The sequence below is a fragment of the Anser anser genome, assembly GCF_964211835.1.
Source record: "Anser anser genome assembly, contig: HAP1_SCAFFOLD_647, whole genome shotgun sequence".
Classification (NCBI taxonomy): Eukaryota; Metazoa; Chordata; class Aves; order Anseriformes; family Anatidae; genus Anser; species Anser anser.
This window is the reverse complement of record NW_028153949.1, coordinates 119-18,492: the sequence shown is the minus strand read 5'-3', so window position 1 is coordinate 18,492 and position 18,374 is coordinate 119. Positions and strand designations below refer to the sequence as shown.

The following is an 18,374-nucleotide window of genomic DNA, read 5'->3' as shown; positions in this document are numbered from 1 at the left end:
GTTTATCATAGTGTTATTTTGCTTGTGGTTTGAGATATATCATAGAGTCCTGTCAAAACATTCTTTCCCATTTTAAAAAAGGCTTAATTTCAACAACAGTCAATACTAACCGTAATACAGAAAATAACAGCTTCTCTATCTTCAAAGCTGTATTTTTATAGAACACAATGTAGTTATTCCAGAAGTAGTTAGAAAAATTAGCTTTGTTTGTAAATTTTGTAAAATTTTCTGGAGAGCAAAGAGGAGAGAAACTTTTTAAATTTAAGGTAATTTAAAAATTACCTGACTGTGTGTTTTGATACTTTCTTTTGCCACTTGCTTTATGCTTTGATCTCTGCATCTCAAAAATACTCTTAATAAAAAGTGGTGTTAGCTCTTTTTTTTCTAAAAGAATGCTTTGATTATTTTTCATTTTTGAAGTCTATTTTTGTCACAACATACAGAAAACAAAGATAATTTAATCTTGAGAAAATTAAAAACATACAATATGCAGAAATAAGATGAAAACAAAAGCACCTACTATGAGGGAAACACTAATGATGGCGGATTTTGAATTAAACCCTAGAGACCTGAAAATATTGTGTTAGCACCCATTATCGAAATCAAATAATTTATTCCACAGTGACAGCCTGATTTTCTGTTTTATTTGAAAATACAAAGGAGTTCAGTTTGAACCTGAGAGTAAGTCTGTGGTTTAACCACTTTTTGGAACTTCCTGGGAAGTGTTGTTTCCTCTTCTGTGTTTCCAGATTTTTTTTAAAATGACAGGCTCTTTCTCTTTCTAAGCAGCAAGTTATCTCACACAAGATGATCATTACAGTAGTAGAATTTCCTGGACTAGCTTTTTCTTTGTTCCAGCTTCAGTTAAAATAGTACCTGCTTTTGTCCTGTCTGCACTGCTTACACTGTGTTTTACCACGTAACTCTCCCCTACCCTAAATTCTAGTTCATTTTCCTTAATTAGACAAGTAATTTTATTTTTGATCCTCTCTTAAAATATTTGCATTTTATATGTTGCTTTGGAGTGTTGTTCCATAGAAGGGCTGCCAGGACTGCATTATTGAAAGTGAGTTCCTTATCCATGTGGATAATTATTCCACATTTAAAACAAAAAAAAAACACACCACAAAATGCAAAACAGCAGAAATATTCCAGTTATGCTTTTCTGTGTGCTTTTTGTAACAAACTTCCTTAGCTTTTAAGAAAAGATGGTATAAAAAAATAACTCATTTTGGCACTTGCACTTACAGCCAGCTTGGGAATTGCATCCCACATCGTTGTGACTATTGAGGCTTCTGATGATGCTCATGGCGTCTTTGAGTTCAGTACTGAGTCACTCTCGGTAAATGGAACTGAGCCTGAAGATGGAGATAGCAATATTATGTTGCAGGTTAGAAAGTTTTGGGTCTCATATTGCTATGCAATCCTCTTTTATGTCTATTTTACAGAGCATTCTGCAATATTTTTATAATAGGTCTACAGCATTTTAACTTAACTTTATCATGTACATTTGTCTTGACATTTTATACTTCACTTTCTAAAGTGTATCTTTCAGCTTAAAACTAAAATGTTTTATATAAGTTTAAATTTACTTCTACTTGTTTACATTTGAGGTATGAATATTTTAAAGTAAGTGCTGATGACACAACAAATACAGCAAAGCTAAGATGATAAAGATTACACTGTTTTTAAAATTAGTTTATTTTTAACTCATCATGTCAATGACTTTGCACTGTATATAATGGAGGGGCTGGATTGTGTGCAGCTTGCAGTTGGCAATGACATGCTTAAGATCCTCCGGGTAAGGATTAAGGGACATGGAAATAAGTTATAACAATAAGATGAAGTTGTTGTGGGAGTCTGCTATAGACCACCCAGCCAGGAGGACAACATTGCCAAATTATTCTATAATGAACTAAGGGATATCTCTAGGTCATCTGCCCTTGTCCCTGTGGGTGACTTCAACTTCCCAGATGTTAGCTGGGAATACCATACAGCCAATACAAACAGGTACTGGAAATTCCTGAGGCACGTTAACAATAACTTGTTGGTACAGTTACTCTGGAAGCTGACTAAGAAAGGTGCCCTCCAGATTTGTTGCTTGTAAACAGTGAGGGTCTTGTGGGTGAAGTGGTGATTGGAGGCTGTCCTGGCCATAGTGACCATGAGATGGCTGAGTTTAAAATCTTTGGTAATAGGAGGAAAACTGCCAGCAAAAGTTCAGCCCTAGCTATGGAGACAGCAGACTTCAGACTACTCAGTGAACTAGTTTGTGAGGTCCCCTTGGAACCTGCTTTTGAAGGTATTGGAGTCCATCAGTGCTGGTTAGTTAAGTAACACCTCTTAAGAGCACAGGAACAGGCAATTCCAAAGAGTCAGAAGTTGAGCAAGCTGGGCAGAAGGCCAGCTTGGCTGAGCAGGGATCTTATTCTAGAATTTAGGCGAAAAAGGAAAATCTGTGGGCATTGGAAGCAAGGTCAGTTGAACAAGGACTACAGAGGTGATGTTCACTCAGAGTTGAAGCTGGCCAGTACTGTGGGGACAACAAAAAGTGCTTTTTTTAAAGGATGCTAACAGCAAAAGGAGGAGCAGAGAAAACATTGATCCATTACTTGTTGAGGTTGGTAACCTCACAAATAAGTACGCCAATAAAGCAGAGGTTAATGCCTTCTTTGCCTCTGTCTTTAACACCAATGATGGGCTCGGGGACACCCAAAGCTCTGAATTTCAGGACTGTGATGATGATAAACTCCCAGCCAACTTTGAACTTGTGCAGGATTTGCTGCTCCAGCTGGATGCATATAAGTCTATGGGGTCCAGTGGGATTAATCCCAAAGTACAGAAAGAGCTGGCTGATGTCATTGCAAGACCTCTCTCAATAATTTTTCAATAGTCTTGGAGTCTGGAGAGGTCACAGTTGACTGGAATTAAGTTAAACGAGGAAGTGCTGGATTCTGCACCTGGCAAGGGGCAATGCTGGCTGTACGGACAGGCCTGGGGACAAGAGGCTGAAGAGCAGCCCCATGGAAAGGGATCTGGGGGTTTTGCTTGACAGCAAGAGAAATATGAACCAGCAGTGTGCCTTAGCAGCCAAAATGGTCAACTGTGTTCTGGAGCATAAGGCACAGCAATGCTGGATGGTCAAGGGAAGGGATTGTCCTGCTCTGCTCTGTGCTGGTGAAGCCTCACCTCTAGCACTGTGTGTGCTACAATATATGAAGGACATAAACTATTAGAGAGCATCCAAAGGAGGGCTACTATGGTGGTGAAGGGTCTAGAGGGCAAGAAGTATGAGGAGCGGCTGAGGTCCCTGGGTTTGTTCAGCCCAGAGCAGAGCAGGCCGAGGGGAGGTCTCATGGCGGCCTGCAGCTCCCTCACGAGGGGAGCGGAGGGGCAGGCGCTGAGCTCTGCTCTCTGGGGACAGCGACAGGACCCGAGGGAACGGCATGGGGCTGGGACAGGGGAGGGTCAGGCTGGGGGTTAGGGAAAGGTTCTGCACCCAGAGGTGGTCGGGCACTGGGACAGGCTCCCCAGGGACATGGTCACAGCACTGAGCTGCCAGAGTTCAAGAAGCATTTGGACTACTCTGTCAGACATGCGATTTGATTTTGGGTGGTCCTGTGTGGAGTCAGGTGTTGGACCTGATAATCCCTGTGGATCTTTTGTAACTCAGGATATTCTGTGATTCTGTGACTTTGCTGTATGCCATTTTACACTTTTATGTTCTTCTTTCTTATAGTACAAAGAAATACATAAATCTTTGTGTTTTCCACTTAGGTTGTGAGAACTCATGGGGCCCTGTCTGAGGTGACTCTGTATTGGGTCATAGTCTGTGATCTTACAGAAGACCTGGTCTCTGCATATGGGAATGTAACATTTGATGTTGGCCAAGTGAGAGCAAATATTACCATACAAGTTTCTCCTGACAACGTGCCTGAACTGGATCAGGTGTTTTCAGTTTTGATCATCAATGTGTCCAGTGGTCGTCTTGGAAATCACACTAATGCAACATTAACAGTTTTAGCTAATGATGATCCATATGGACTGTTCATCTTTTCTGAGAGAAACAGACCAATAAAAGTTGAGGAAGAAACAAAAAATATCTCCCTGACAATAGTAAGGCTTGGTGGTCTTCTTGGTACAGTAGTGGTTACATACAGAACTTTAGGTGATGATGAAAAGTCACCCTTTCTTCCACCTGATGTTGTTAGAGCAATACAAGGAGAAGATTATATACCCATTACTGGTTATGTGATCTTCGCAGCCAATGAAAGCGAAGCCACAATATCTTTGCCTATTTTGGATGATTATGATCCTGAGAGGTCAGAATCTGTTTTTGTGGAGCTAAACAATACTGTTTTGATCGACAAAGTACAGGATCGGCCAAGTAAGTGTCTTTCATATGTAAACCAAAAGCTTAAATATGTAGGCTAATATTTATATTTAATAGGATAAAATGCAGCAATTGAAATTACAGTAAAATTTTACCTCTGCCTAACTCTGTATAGTTAAGAATCCTGTAAGTTATATGTCAGAGTATCTCACATTAAGTATGAAGATTCTGTGTGTCAGCATATATTTCCTTTACCACAAAATTTTGTCAGGGGTGGACATTTCTTTCTCCCTTCTGCATCTGCTTTATCCCAGGTGTTTTAGGCCAACTGTATTACTGTATTGGTTTTGTGTGCTAATACCTGCTCACCTGTTGTTTCTGTAAAGCACAATGATAGGAAATAAGCTAGTTGCACTTACTGAAAGCGAAAAAAGCCTTTTAAACATTAAGTGGTGTAGAATTGCAGCTTCATGCTGGCTTTTTAGCGTAGAGGATGTTTGCCCGATCAGATAAATTCAGGTCATTACAGCCTTATTTATGCTTAAGAGCTTCTTGGCATGCCTAATTTCCCTTCCCTCTCCCCCATGACTCTCCCACATTAATCTTGATTTTTAAGGGAAACACTACAAAAAATTCTACTGGGAAACTGAAAGGTTACTTATAGTTCATCATTGCTAGTGTAAAATTCTATTGTCCTATGGACAAATAAGTAAGTAATTTTGCTAGTACCTCACCTCTTCAAAGAACTGGTGTTTTGTATGCTCCACAGCAGGGTAGAATAATAAGTTAGTAAGAATGTGGATTTTCTGACATAATATAATTCAAACATCAAAAATATGCTTGTGCAGTTTGTAGTTATATTTTGTCCAAATCTAAAATGAAAATTTTATTGAAAGCTAGTAGTGGCCATCCACTAAACTCAGGTGTATGTATATGAACAGTATAGCCATATATAGGAGGCATTTCAGGCTTGCTCTAAGAGGTTTTTTTTATATTTCAGTTGTAAATTCTCCTCGTCTTGGATCAGTGGGTGAGACTATAGCTCATGTAATTATCAATGCCAATGATGATGCTTTTGGAACACTTCAGCTTTCAGCTTCAGCTGTGCGAGTTGCTGAAAATTATGTTGGACCAATCATTAACGTGACCAGAACTGGGGGAATTTTTGCAGATGTTTCTGTGAAATTCAAAGCTATGCCAATAACTGCAACAGCTGGTAAGAAATCAAAATAGCAGAAATACACATTCTGTGTTAAACCAGAAAGAGCATACTGTATGCTTCGAGTAACCAAAGCAAGCAAGTGTGTATTGAATGCAGTCTAGTAAAACAAGTAGAAAAAATACCAAAGTGTGAGATACTTACTGAGTGTACTTAGGAGACAGGAATTCAGGTCCTATAGAAGAGACCTTACATCAAATTTAAAAAAACTCAGAGATATCATCACTGAAGAATCTAGCAAGAAAACTAAGGAAAGGAATTGGCTGTTTGTTTCCCTGGTGGCCACTCACTTTCTCAAAAAAATAAAATAAAATAAAAAATCCTGTAGTAGTATATATAGCTAGTACTTAGTCCTTTGTACATATTTCAACCTACCATACATGGCTTATTTGAGTTTCTTGGAGGGAAATTGAGAGCTGGTGACTCCTCTGTGAAACAGACAAATGTTAAGCACAATTCAAGAAGACTTTTACTTTGCAAATGAAAGGTAAAGCTCTCAGGTGATCCCTGAAAAGCTCCACGAGGGAAGGAGTGACCTTATGTCCTTTAGTAAAATCTCCTTTGAAAAAGGTACTTCTGTTTCATTTTATCTCTTGGAAAGCCAGACAACTATCAGAAATCAAATATAGAAATGTCACAGTTGTGTGATCTTCTCAATGGAAGATAATAATGGACCTTTTGTAATTGCTTCTTGGACTGACAGTGTAAACTCTGTTTTGGCCAAGATGAGATTTATTTTCATCCATCCAGATATCTAAAAGGCACTAGGAAATAAACAATTGTATTTTCTGGGTATGAAGATAAAGAAAAAAAAAACACAAAAAAACACACCAACATATGAACACAAGGGAATGCAAAAAGAACAGATAAATATTAGTGCTGATAAACATTAGTGATGTTTCATAATGAACCAGAATGCCTTAATATTCTTCTGTGTTTTGATTGTTTTGTTATTTTTTCATGTACAAATCTAGGTGAGGACTACAGTGTAGCCTCATCAGATGTTGTCTTACTAGAAGGAGAAACAAGTAAAGCTGTGCCAATTTTTATAATTAATGATATCAATCCTGAAGTTGAGGAGTCCTTTTATGTTCAGCTGCTGAATCAAACGACAGGAGGAGCCTTGCTTGGATCTTTGACGAGGGCAGTCATAACCATTGAGGCTTCTGATGACCCGTTTGGATCCTTTGGTAAATGAGTCTTATTTGCATATTTTCTCTTGTCCAGTAGCAATCTGCTGATTTGTGGGTGAGTTATTACTGGGCAATGGAATAAAAATTTTCAGAATACAAAAAGGGAAGTCTGGATGAACACAGTAAAGGACAAAATAAGATAAACTAAATTAAAACGTGTAAGTAAGGGCAAATGGTGCCCTTATATAGCGAAATTGAAGCATTCAGTCAACTTATATATCAAGATTTTGTGAGACGAAGGTGGATTTTGGAGTCTCCTAATGGGGATGGATTTTAATTTAATTTGTATTTTTTTATCTATTCTAAATGTTGCATTTCTGCAATAGCTTGAAGCTTAAGTTTACATGCCAAAACCTGTTTAGATAGTGCAGTGTCATTGTTTTACAAAATAATCAGGCAAAGCAGGTTTAAATATCTGGGGAAATTGGAAAGTACAAATATGACTTAAATTGCATTCTTGTATGTTCTGGTTGTTAGTTATTGTAGTTTTTCTTCTTTCTATCATTATCAGTAAAATGGATTGTGGACACTTTCCAAAAATAGTTTCATTACACAGGTTTTGAGAAAAAAATGGTAATTTCAAAAATTTAATGACATTTTAGAAATTTATCTTTTCTATTTATTTTTTCTATTTCAGTATTTCTGGTGTATGTTTTCCAGCCATTTTATTTGACTTACTCTTTCTCCCTTTAGTACCCTACTTTATTTCAGTTATTCCATTTTATCAGCAAAATGTAAAGGAAATTGACAAAAGTAAATAATTCCACATGGATAATTCATTAACTTCATTCTTAACAACTAAAGATTTTATACAAGAAAGACTTATATTTGAAACAATTTAGATGGAATATGTTGACACATTTTTTCCATACGTGACATAAAAAATGATAAAAAATTTCCTCACTGGGAAAAATTACCTTCTGACCGTCTTCTAAAAACTTAGATCATGGCTAGCCTTGAACAATGGATACGTTGGAATAAACTCTTGGGTGGGGGCTGAATTTTCATGCCAATTTTATTTGCAGATAAAATGATACTGAAAGTTCAATTTGAAGTTTAAACCTGATTAACATTTTTTTAATTGTGCAAATGAATGCAATCAAGTGAAATAAAATATATAATTCAGTAACTAGGATGGTGTTTTTATTTTAAATATTACTGTTAATGAAATACACCTCTTTGTGCTGCACTTCAGTGTTCCAGATGACCGAATTTACTGTGGAGGAGCCTGAATCTGGATCAGTACCCATAAATCTGCCAGTAATCCGCAATGCTGGGACACTTGGTAACGTTACTGTTGAGTGGGTTGCTACCATTGGTGGACACCCTGCTGATGAGGACTTGCAGGTTGCCTCAGGCAATATTACTTTTGCCCCTGGGGAAGCCTTTCAGATGCTACTATTGGAAATCCTGGCTGATGATGTTCCAGAAATAGAAGAAGTAAGTCAAGCACTTACATCTTCCTTGAAGATGGTATTAATTTTGACTTGTTCTAGAAATATGTATGATGGAAAACAAGAAATGTTCCGGCAGGAAGGTGCTATAATTTCATGTTATACTTTGCTTGTAATTATTGTTAGAAAAACCACAAATTGTCTAGCTGCATTACTTCTTTTTCTTTTCTTCTCTTTGAGATTGTCCGTGTAGAATTAACTCAGGCCTCCAATGGTGGTGCTATTGGGTTAGATGGCGTGGCAAGTATTATAATACCTGCCAATGATAATCCTTATGGCACAGTTTTCTTTCATCAATCCTTATATCGAGTTCAGGAGCCACTAGAAAGAAATTTGCTGGCAAACATAACAGTCAGGCGAAGGTTTGTATAATGTTTGCTTTATTTGTAATTACTATTTATTCTTCACTTTTGTTTCCACTATAATGTCAAATTTCATGCTCCTCTCATAAAAATATGTGCATCAATTCTTTGATCTGCCATCTCAATGTATTTTCATTTCAAACACATTGTTTTTGAAGTAGATGTCTGTGTATTACATAAATTACTTAAACGTAGTATACATTGAAATGCACAATGTAAACTCAGCGTACACAGTGTACTATTCATTTTGTCCGTTTAATCATCAAATCATTTAAACCTGCATGGTAGCCTGTTCCTGTGATTTGAACAGGAGGACAAAATGGCCAGCCCTTACAGGATGAAAATAAGAGAAGGAAAACAGGTTTTATGCATGTGATCCTAGAGGAAGGATGATAAGTCTGGGTGTCACCGGCTTTTTCTTCCTTGCAAGTAAGGAGAGCTGCCAAGTCCTGAAGAAGACTAAGTTAACTCCTAGAACCAAATGTTTACAAATATGCATTCTTAACAGACTACTACCTAAGCTATAAATAATCAAACTTGCTATCCACAAAAAAATAAGATAACTCAGTTATTCTGGTACTAGTTTCAAAGGGAATGCATTTTGATGTGTTATTTGGAATTTTTCAGCAATTCAGAAAGGGTCAGTTGATTTTGTTCACTTCTATTATTAACCCAGAAACATGTAGAATATTAGACATCCTTTGTCAACTAACAGAACTTTATTTTATTATAATGTCTTTTAGTGAGGGAAGATTTGGTCAGCTGCAGATTTTCTACAGCACTTCTGAGACTGACGTTGTAGCTCTTGCTGTGGAGCAAGGTCAGGATATCCTGGCCTACTACGAGCCTCCTGTACAAGGAATTCCTGACAAACCATCCAAGACCAGAGTGAATGTGTCAGCAGCAAGTGACCCTGTGTATTCCTGTGCAGCTCAGTGCCTAAAAGAACAAGCATGTTCAGCCTTTACATTTTCCAGTGCCTCAGGGATTCCTCTCTGCCTTTGGCTGACGTCAGATATCAGCCCATTAACTAACAACACTTCAGGGTTCCGGACCTGATTTTCCGGGAAAATCCCCAAATTTGAGGATTTTTGAGGAAATTTCCCAAACTTAGTGTTTTCTTTGAGGAGGGGGCCCCAAAACGGGGTCGCAAGCAGCGGTTTTGGGGGAATTTCCCTTGATTTTGGGACTTTTGGGGGGATTTCCCCAAATATGGGGGGTTTCAGTGGGGGTGGGGGGTCTCAAACGTGGGTAACAAAGTGCAGGTTTTGGGCGATTTCCCCCCAAAAAGTTTGGTTTTTTTTAAGGGGGTGTCCCCGTGCCCCCCCCCCCCCCCCAGCATCACAAGCAGCAGCTTTTTGGGGCATTTCCCCAAATTCGGGGCTTTTGGTGGGTCCCTGATTGGAGGGGGGGGGGGGGGGGGAAGAGGTTTTTGGGGGGAATTCCCTGAAATTTTAGTGGTTTTTTCGGGGGGGTGTGGGGTCCCAAAACGGGTCACAAGCAGCAGCTTTTGGGGCCGTTTCCCGGATTTTGGGGCCGTGCCCCGGATTTTGGGGCCGTTTCCCTGGATTTTGGGGCTTTTTTTTTTGGGGGGGGGGGATTTACCTAAATTCTTTTTTGGGGGGGCTCATTTGAGGACTCCCCCCCCCCCCTTATTGGGGGGGGCGCTCATTTGGTGCCCCCCTTCTGGTTCTTTTTTGGGGGGGGGGAGGGCTCACATATGGCCCCCTATTTTGGGGCTAAAATACCCCCCCCGGGTGTTTAAGGGAGGGGGGGACCCCACAATCCCCCCCCCAAATTATTTAGGGTGCGGGGGGACCCCAAAATGCCCCCCCCAAATCGTTTAGGGTGGGGGGGGGGTCCCAAACAGCGGGATTTAGGGGATTTCCCCCAAAATTTGGGGTCGGGGGGGGGCGCAGGGGTAAGAAATGTATTTTTTTAGGGGATTTTCCCCCAAATTTTAGGGGGGGGTGGGGGCTGTTTTCGGGGCCCCCCAACCCCAAAAAAAACCACGGTGGGGTCCGGGAGGGAGTGGCGTTTATGTACAGGCGGGGGGGGGGCAGAAGTGGGGGGGCCCCCCCGGGAGAACGAGGCACTTGGGTGGGGGGGGGACCCCAAAATGCCCCCCAAGTCGTTTTGGGGGTGTGGGGGGGCTAAAATACCCCCCCCGGGTGTTTAAGGGAGGGGGGGGCCCAGAATCCCCCCCCCAAATTATTTAGGGTGCGGGTTGGGGTCCCAAAAATCTGCCCCCAATGATTTAGGGTGGGGGGGGGGTCCTCAAAATCCCCCCCCAAATCATTTGGGGTGGGAGGGGCCCTACAATGCCCCCCCCCAAGGCCATAAAGGTAAGGGGGGGGCCCCAAAATGCCCCCCCCAAATCATTCAGGGTGGGGGTGGGGACCCCAAAATGCCCCCCCCAGGGTGTTTTAGGTAAAGGGGGGTCCCAAAATGCCCCCCCCAAATCGTTTGGGTGTGGGGGGGGAGTCCCAAACAGCGGGATTTAGGGGATTTCCCCCAAAATTTGGGGTCGGGGGGGCGCAGGGGTAAGAAATGTATTTTTTTAGGGGATTTTCCCCCAAATTTTAAGGGGGGGGGGCAAAACTGCGGGTTTTGGGGGATTTCTCCCCAAAATAAGGGTTGTTTTTTTTGGGGGGGGGTAACTGGGGTCACAAATGGGTTTGGGGGAGTTTTCCCCAAATTTGGGGTTTTGAGGGGTCCCAGCAGCAGCTTCGGGGGGATTTCACCCCAAAATGGGGGGGGGGCACAAATAGCAGCTTTGGGGGATTCCCCCCCAAATTTGGGGGTCTTTTGGGGGGGGGTCCTAAAAGTGACCTCACGGGGAGGGATTTTGGGGGGGATTTTCACCCAAAATTTGGGGTCTGGGGGGGGGAATCCTACAGGCACACCACAAGTTTTGGGGGAAATTTGGGGGTTTTGCTGGGGGGGGGGGGGGTCCCAAAAGGAATCGCAAGAAGCGGCGGGTTTTGGGGGAATTTCCCCCGATTTTGGGACTTTTGGGGGGATTTCCCCAAATTTGGGGGGTTTCGGTGGGGGGGGGGGTCTCAAACGTGGGTAACAAAGTGCAGGTTTTGGGCGATTTCCCCCCAAAAGTTTTTGTTTTTCTTTTTAAGGGGGTGTCCCCGTGCCCCCCCCCCCCTTTGCGTCACAAGCAGCAGCTTTTTGGGGGCATTTCCCCGGATTTTGGGGCCGTTTCCCCGGATTTTGGGGCCGTTTCCCCGGATTTTGGGGCCGTTTCCCCAAATGTTGGGGCCGTTTCCCCAAATTTTGTTTTTATTTTTTTTGTTTGTTTGTTTTTGGGGGTGGGGATTTCCCTAAATTCTGTTTTTTGGGGGGGTCTCATTTGAGCCCCCCCCCCCCTTACTGGGGGGCGCTCATTTGGTGTCCCCTTTCCGGTTCTTTCGGGGGGGGGGGGGTCTCACATATGGCCCCCCCTCCAATTTTGGGGGGGAGGGGTCACATTTGAGCCCCCCCCTCAAATTTCTTTGGGGGGGGGCTCATTTGGGACCCACCGTCAATTTATTTTGGGGGGGGGGAGCTCTTTTGGTGCCCCCCCTCCATATTTTCAGGGGGGTGGGGGTCATTTGGGGCCCCCCCTTAAATATTTTATGGGGGGGGGGTCTTGAGGCCCCCCCCTCAGATTTTCGGGGGGGTCTCATTTGGGGCCCCTCCCCTCCATATTTTGGGGGGGAAGGCGTGTTCATTGGGGCCCCCCCCTCAAGATTTTTATGGTGGGGGGGCCTCAGTTGGGACCCCCCTCTCTTTATTTTGGGGGGGGCCTATCTGAGGCCCCCCTCCCGATTTCTTTTGGGGGGGGCCTCTCACTTGCCCCCCCCTTTTTTTTCGGGGGGGGGCGCCCTCAGTCGGGCTCCTCGTCGCCGCCCCCCTCCCCCAGGCGCCGCAGCTCGGTGCTGGCCTTGTCCTCGCCGCCCCCCCCCGGCAGCAGCAGCAGGGGGGGGGTCCCGGGGGGGCCGCCCCCCCCCTCGCTGAAGGGGCGCCCCCGCGTCTCGGGCAGCCGCAGGAAGGTGAAGAGGGCGAAGCCCCCCAGCAGCGCCCCGAAGAGCAGGAACACGAAGGGGCCCAGCGCCCGCTGGGGGGGGGATTTGGGGGGGGGGCGTTGGGGGGGGGCCTTGGGGTGCGGGGGCCCCCCCCGGGGCGTTTGGCCCCCAGAGAGGGGCTTCCCCCCCCCGTAACCCCCAAATTGTCCCCTGTTGCCCTCCGTCCCATTGTCTGCCCCCCATTACATGACAGCGTAGCAGGTAGTCAGGCAGAGGGTTGGAGAAAGAGGAAGAAAATCTTCAGGGGGAGTCAGGGCCAGGATGGAAAAGAGAGGAAGAGAGATGAAGGAATGGCAGGCAAGGAAAGCTACCCGTGTTGTGGCCTGAATCTTAGCAGGGACAGGCTTTGATGGGATGTTTTAAGTGTGGGCAGGCTGGCCACTTCAGGTAGGAATATCCGGAGTGGAAGAAGGAAGGTATGGAATTAAGTTGGCTAATGACTGAGACTTTGGTGAAAGTACAGGCTGGAGAAAGACAAGAAGCGTTAAAAAGGGTTATGGAAGGTGTTAAAGGTGTGGTATGTAATGTTTGACAGAGCTGTTTTTTGAATGAGTTGGGAAAGTTGAACGAGCAGGGAAAGAGGGTGTAGGCACTATCTAAGTAACAGTCTAGAGGTTTTGGTATATTTGCTGTGGTGTTTGGTCAGTTTCCCAAGTATCGAGAAGGGGGGGACGGGGGGGGCAGCCTGCTCCACCAGGGGCCTCTCCACAGGCCGCAGGGGGCTTCGGCTCCGGCGCCTGGAGCGCCTCCACCCCCTCCGTCTGTGCTGACTTTGGTGTCTGCGGGGAGGTTTCTCGCTCCTCGCTCTCCCAGCTGCTGTTGAGCAGCAGGTTTTTGTTTGTTTGTTCGTTTTCGTGGATGTGCTCTCACAGAGGCACGGACTGTGTTGCTCATGGCTTGGCTCTGGGCAGCGGTGGGCCCCTCTGGGGCCGGGTGAAATTGTCCCTTATCTGCCACGGGGCGGTTTCTGGATTCTCCTCGTGGGGGCTGCCACTGCAGCCCCCTCCCGAACCTCGCCATCAAACACAATACACAGGGGCAGCTAGGTCATTGCTGGCCTGTAAAGTATCAGGGATTAAATTAACTAATGAAACCCTAACGAGTGATGGGGGTAGAAGGGGCTGGGGTAACAGTGCCACCTTTGGGGGGTACCAAGCTGAGACTAGGGGATAAAATGATCTCTGGGCAATTATTGTATGTACCCAAGGCAGGGACTAACTTGTTGGGAAGGGATTTGATGATGAAATTGGGCATTCAAATAGTAAATTGGTAGACTGGAATAACAGTGGTATTAATGGAGTGCTCTCGGGCCCTGAGAGCAAAGATATCTTCACCTCTGACTGGAAAGACTCTGAAGTGGGGGCGGAAGCAACAATACATATGGAATTTTTACCTCAGGGGTTTACAGGGCCACCGACTAATTTGGGCAAAGTTCTAGAACAGATTTTGGAGCAATTCCAACCTCCCAAGGAGGAATTTCTGTTACAAAACGTGTATGATCGTTTATTGTCAGGACAGGAGAAAACAGTTGTGAAGGAAGCTACTAACAAGCTATTCAGCTTTCTGGGAAAGCAGGGCTTGGGAGCATTGAAAAATAAATTACAATACGTAGAAAGAGAAGTCAGGTATTTAAGGCATCTAATGTCTGAGGGAAAACTGAGAATAAATCCAGAGAGGATTCAGGGAATTGTTGAAAACTAAGAAAGAACTAAAAAGTTTTTAAGAGAGATTTCTTTAAGGAATCGGGAGCCACGAAGCCTGAGGGAAAATGGATACTCCCTGATGGGAGAGAAATGCTGAATAAAGCACCAATGAGGCAAATATGATGTTTTACATCAAGAGAGTCATTGGGAGATGCAAGCAATGTGTGATTGATGTTGTGCTAAGAAAGTATGTCTGTGTAGGAATATACACTTTAGTGAAGCAAATATGCAGAGGATGTACCATATGTCAAAAGGCAAATAAAAAGGTCATTTGTAACTGACCTAGAGGGGGACGGGAGCCAGGGATTCGACCTTTCCAAAGTATACAGGTAGACTTTACTGAGTTACCTAAAGGAGGGAGATTTAAGTACTTGTTTGTCCTAATTGGCCACGTGACTGGATGGGTGTAAGCTTTCCCCTCTGTATCTGCCCCTGCAAACACGGTGGCTAAGGTATCACCGGAGCAAACAGTCCCTAGATATGGGATAGCTGAAAACATTGATTCAGACCAAGGAAATAATTTCACTTCACAAGTACTGCAAGGGTTAATGCAGGCCTTAGAGATTGAGTGGGCTTTTCACACCCCCTGGCACCCCTCCTCTTCTGGGAAGGCAAAGCGAATGAACCAGACATTAAAGAAGCAATTAACTAAATTAGCGTTAAAAACCCAACTTCCTTGGGTAAAATGTTTACTTTTAGCACTCCTACAGGTTCAAACAGCACCAAGAAACATATAGGAATTTCACCGTATGAGATGCTGTTCGGATTACCCTATCTGGGCAGAAGGGATGAGATACCACAATTCGAAACAAGAGTTTTCTTAAGAACTGTATTCTGGGGTTGTCCTCTTCTTTGTCATTTCTCAGGACCCGTGGGAAATTGGGTCCTGATTCGGACCTGGAAAGGATCAACTCCGGCCCGAATGGGAAGGACACTTCCAAGTACTACTAACCACTGAAACAGCCATAGGAACTGCAGAAAAAGGTTGGACTCACTATACTCGAGTGAAGGCATCCGTCGACCCTAGTACCTGGGAAGCTGTTCCTACAGAAGACTTGTTGGAAGCTGAAATCGAAGAGAAAAATCTCATAGTGGACTCTGAGCGGGATAAGAGCTTGCGATTGTAAACTAACCTTTTATTTTCACAGGTAACTAATGAGCGTGACTTGTGATTGAGAGAAAGGACTGGCCTATAGTGAATTGAAGTGTTCCCAAGGGGGGGTTGTTATGGTAGTAGTGTATATCTTATTCTTTGTATTGATAATTATTTGGAAACCTAAGGTTTAAAAATAATGACAGGGAAAAATCAATTATTAATTTTGTTTTTAGTGATTGTAGGCCTCAGAGAAAGCCTTGGTCAATTGGCAACTTGGAAAAGGCATGACCAGATAATAGTAAGACGGGATACCCCATAAAAATATGGGTGAATGTGACAGAGGGTTATGTACCACAATCAGTCATGTTTGATGCTTGTGAGGTGTTAGCTTGTGGAGATTTAAATGCCCAAGGACAATTGAGCAGAGAGAACAAATAACTGGTAGAGACCCAACAGCCAGATTGAGAATAGCTGTATGGAAACGATCCTCTATCGCCATCAGAGAAAGGGAGAAACTCAAGGAGAAAACAGGAGAGAAAACAGGAGGCCCTCTTTGAAATGCGGCAGTTCAAACATTTGAGATTGAAACAGGGTATGGGGATGTGAATGCCTGGATAGAATGGGTCAAATCTGCTGTCCAGAGTCTCAACCACAGCGATTGCTATGCTTGTGCCTCGGGACGACCGATAGCCCGGATGGTGCCCTGCCCATTGGGGTGGACCGAGGACTCCCGAGGGATGCGATGTACGATTGCATTGTACCCAGAAAAGCCTGCCTGGGGAAATGAGGCCTGTAAGTCTCTCTCTTTGCTGCTCCCTTCCTTGCACGATAGCAATATCAGGGCTCCCCCTGCATTCTCCACAGCTATAGGTAACCATACAGCTTGCCTCTCACGGCAGGGTGTGAGTGCTACCAGCATCTGGGAGAATTTGCCTTGTGCACGAGGACCTTGAATGCTACCGAGGACTTGATGGGAAAATATTCAAGATTTGACATCCCCAGGGCAGATCTCTGGTGGTACTGCGGAGGGAAGATCTTACGGTCCATCCTGCCATCTAACTGGGGAGGCACTTGTGCACTTGTTCAATTAGCTGTACCCTTCACCCTGGCATTTGAAAGAGAAACATCACAAATACCCAGAAGAAGTAAAAGAAGCTTAGGAGTATCATTTGATGATAGAGCGTACGTAGATTCTATTGGGGTGCCTAGAGGAGTTCCTGATGTAAAGCCAGGAATCAAATTGCTGCAGGGTTTGAGTCACTGTTCTGGTGGGTAACAATTAATAAAAATGTGGATTGGATTCATTATATCTATTATAATCAGCAGAGATTCATAAACTATACAAGAGATGCGATAAGGGGAATCGCTGAACAACTAGATGCCACCAGCAAAATGGCTTGGGAAAACAGAATAGCATTAGGTATGATGCTTGCGGAGAAAGGTGGTGTGTGCGTGATGCTGGGCAGCCGTTGTTGTACTTTTATCCCTAACAATGCTGCCCCGGATGGCACAGGAACTAGAGCATTGCAAGGGCTTACCACCCTTGCCAGTGAATTGGCAGAAAACTCAGGAGCAGACCCTTCCATCACAGGATGGTTGGAATCTTGGTTTGGTAAATGGAAAGGGATGGTAGTGTCCGTATTTACGTCCTTGATTGTCGTAGCAGGAGTTTTGACAGCCGTTGGTTGTTGCATTATCCCCTGTGTAAGGGGACTTGTCCAACGGTTAATTGAAACTGCACTTTCGAAACAAATGACCGTGGATCCACCACCCTGCTCAGATAAGATAATGATATTAGAGGAAATGGAAAGCAAAGAAAGTGAAGAAGAGGAAGACATCTACCAAATTACACCTTAGAGAAAAAAATTTTGCAAAAATCAACAAATTATAAAAAGAGAAAAGGGGGGAGTTGTGGGAATAGAAATGTTGTTTTTGCAGTGTTACATGGTACAGAAGGAAGGAATGGGGTATTGAGATGTGCTTACAGTGATAAGAAAGCTCAGCAGGTGACCTCCTAAAATGCAGACACCCAGCCTCCTTAGAGCGATCAGGTGGAAATCGCTGTGTTAAGTCAAGGCAGACAAGGGGAGAAAACATTGCCATCCCAAAAACAGGCCGGCAACTGAAGGCCAGGCATTGTCTGGGAAGCATCAGACAGATTGTGAGCCTGGATTGCCCACTCAGTGGGGAAACTGGGGAGGGTCCCGGCACCAAACAGTATGTAAACTGGGTTTGGGGACCAGGAGGCGCGCTCCTGCTCGTGGGGCGCCCGCCACTGCGATCGCGAATAAATTCCTGCTTCGCTGAGCTCCTCGCCTGAGCCCAAGTTGTTGGCTACGGAGCGTTTCTCACACCCCCAAGCCATTAAGGATCCTCCCTGGGACCCCCCCAACCCCCCCCCCAGGATATTAAGCCTAACCCTAATTACACCCCTAATTAAGCCTCCCAACCCAAGCCTTTGGGTAGACCTGAGCTCCCTTTGGGAGCCTTTACTCAACCCCACACGCAACAGGACTCTGCGCCTTCTTTCTGAACAACCCCGACCCTAACCCTAATTACGCCCCTAATGAAGCCTCCCAGCAGCAGCCTTTGGGTAGACCTGCTGTCCCTTTCTCCTCCCCCCCCGAACCACATCTCCCAGCACCCCCCGGCGGGCCGTTCCCTCCCAGCTCCCCCCGTTTCCACCCCGTTTCGTCGCCCTGACGCCATCTCCCCGCGCCATGAAGCCTCCCCCCCGGCCCCGCCTGGTCCCGGCCCGCTTCGCCGAGGCCCCGGCGGGGAGGCCCCGGGCCGCGGCCTGGTCGCTGCGGGAGAAGCGATCGCTGCTGGCGGCGCTGCGGGCCCAGGCCGCCCTCGGCCTCCCGGAGCTCCAGGCCCGGCCGCTGCGGGAGAGCCTCCCCCGGCGGAGCGAGGCCGAGGTGGGCCCGGGGGGGGGCTT

General features: G+C 44.9%; 1 protein-coding gene across 1 annotated transcript; it reads left to right on the top strand.

Moving 5' to 3' along the window:
- Positions 1 to 521: 521 nt before the first annotated feature.
- On the top strand, positions 522 to 17,888 carry LOC310891084 (adhesion G-protein coupled receptor V1-like; the record flags this gene model as incomplete). The annotated part of the gene is made up of 6 exons (XM_083853389.1): positions 522 to 542; positions 3,778 to 4,387; positions 5,334 to 5,549; positions 6,527 to 6,742; positions 7,941 to 8,185; positions 15,207 to 17,888. 6 exons carry the CDS (start codon positions 522 to 524, stop codon positions 15,228 to 15,230), a joined length of 1,332 nt encoding a protein of 443 aa, XP_083709515.1. The 3' UTR covers positions 15,231 to 17,888.
- Positions 17,889 to 18,374: the final 486 nt, after the last annotated feature.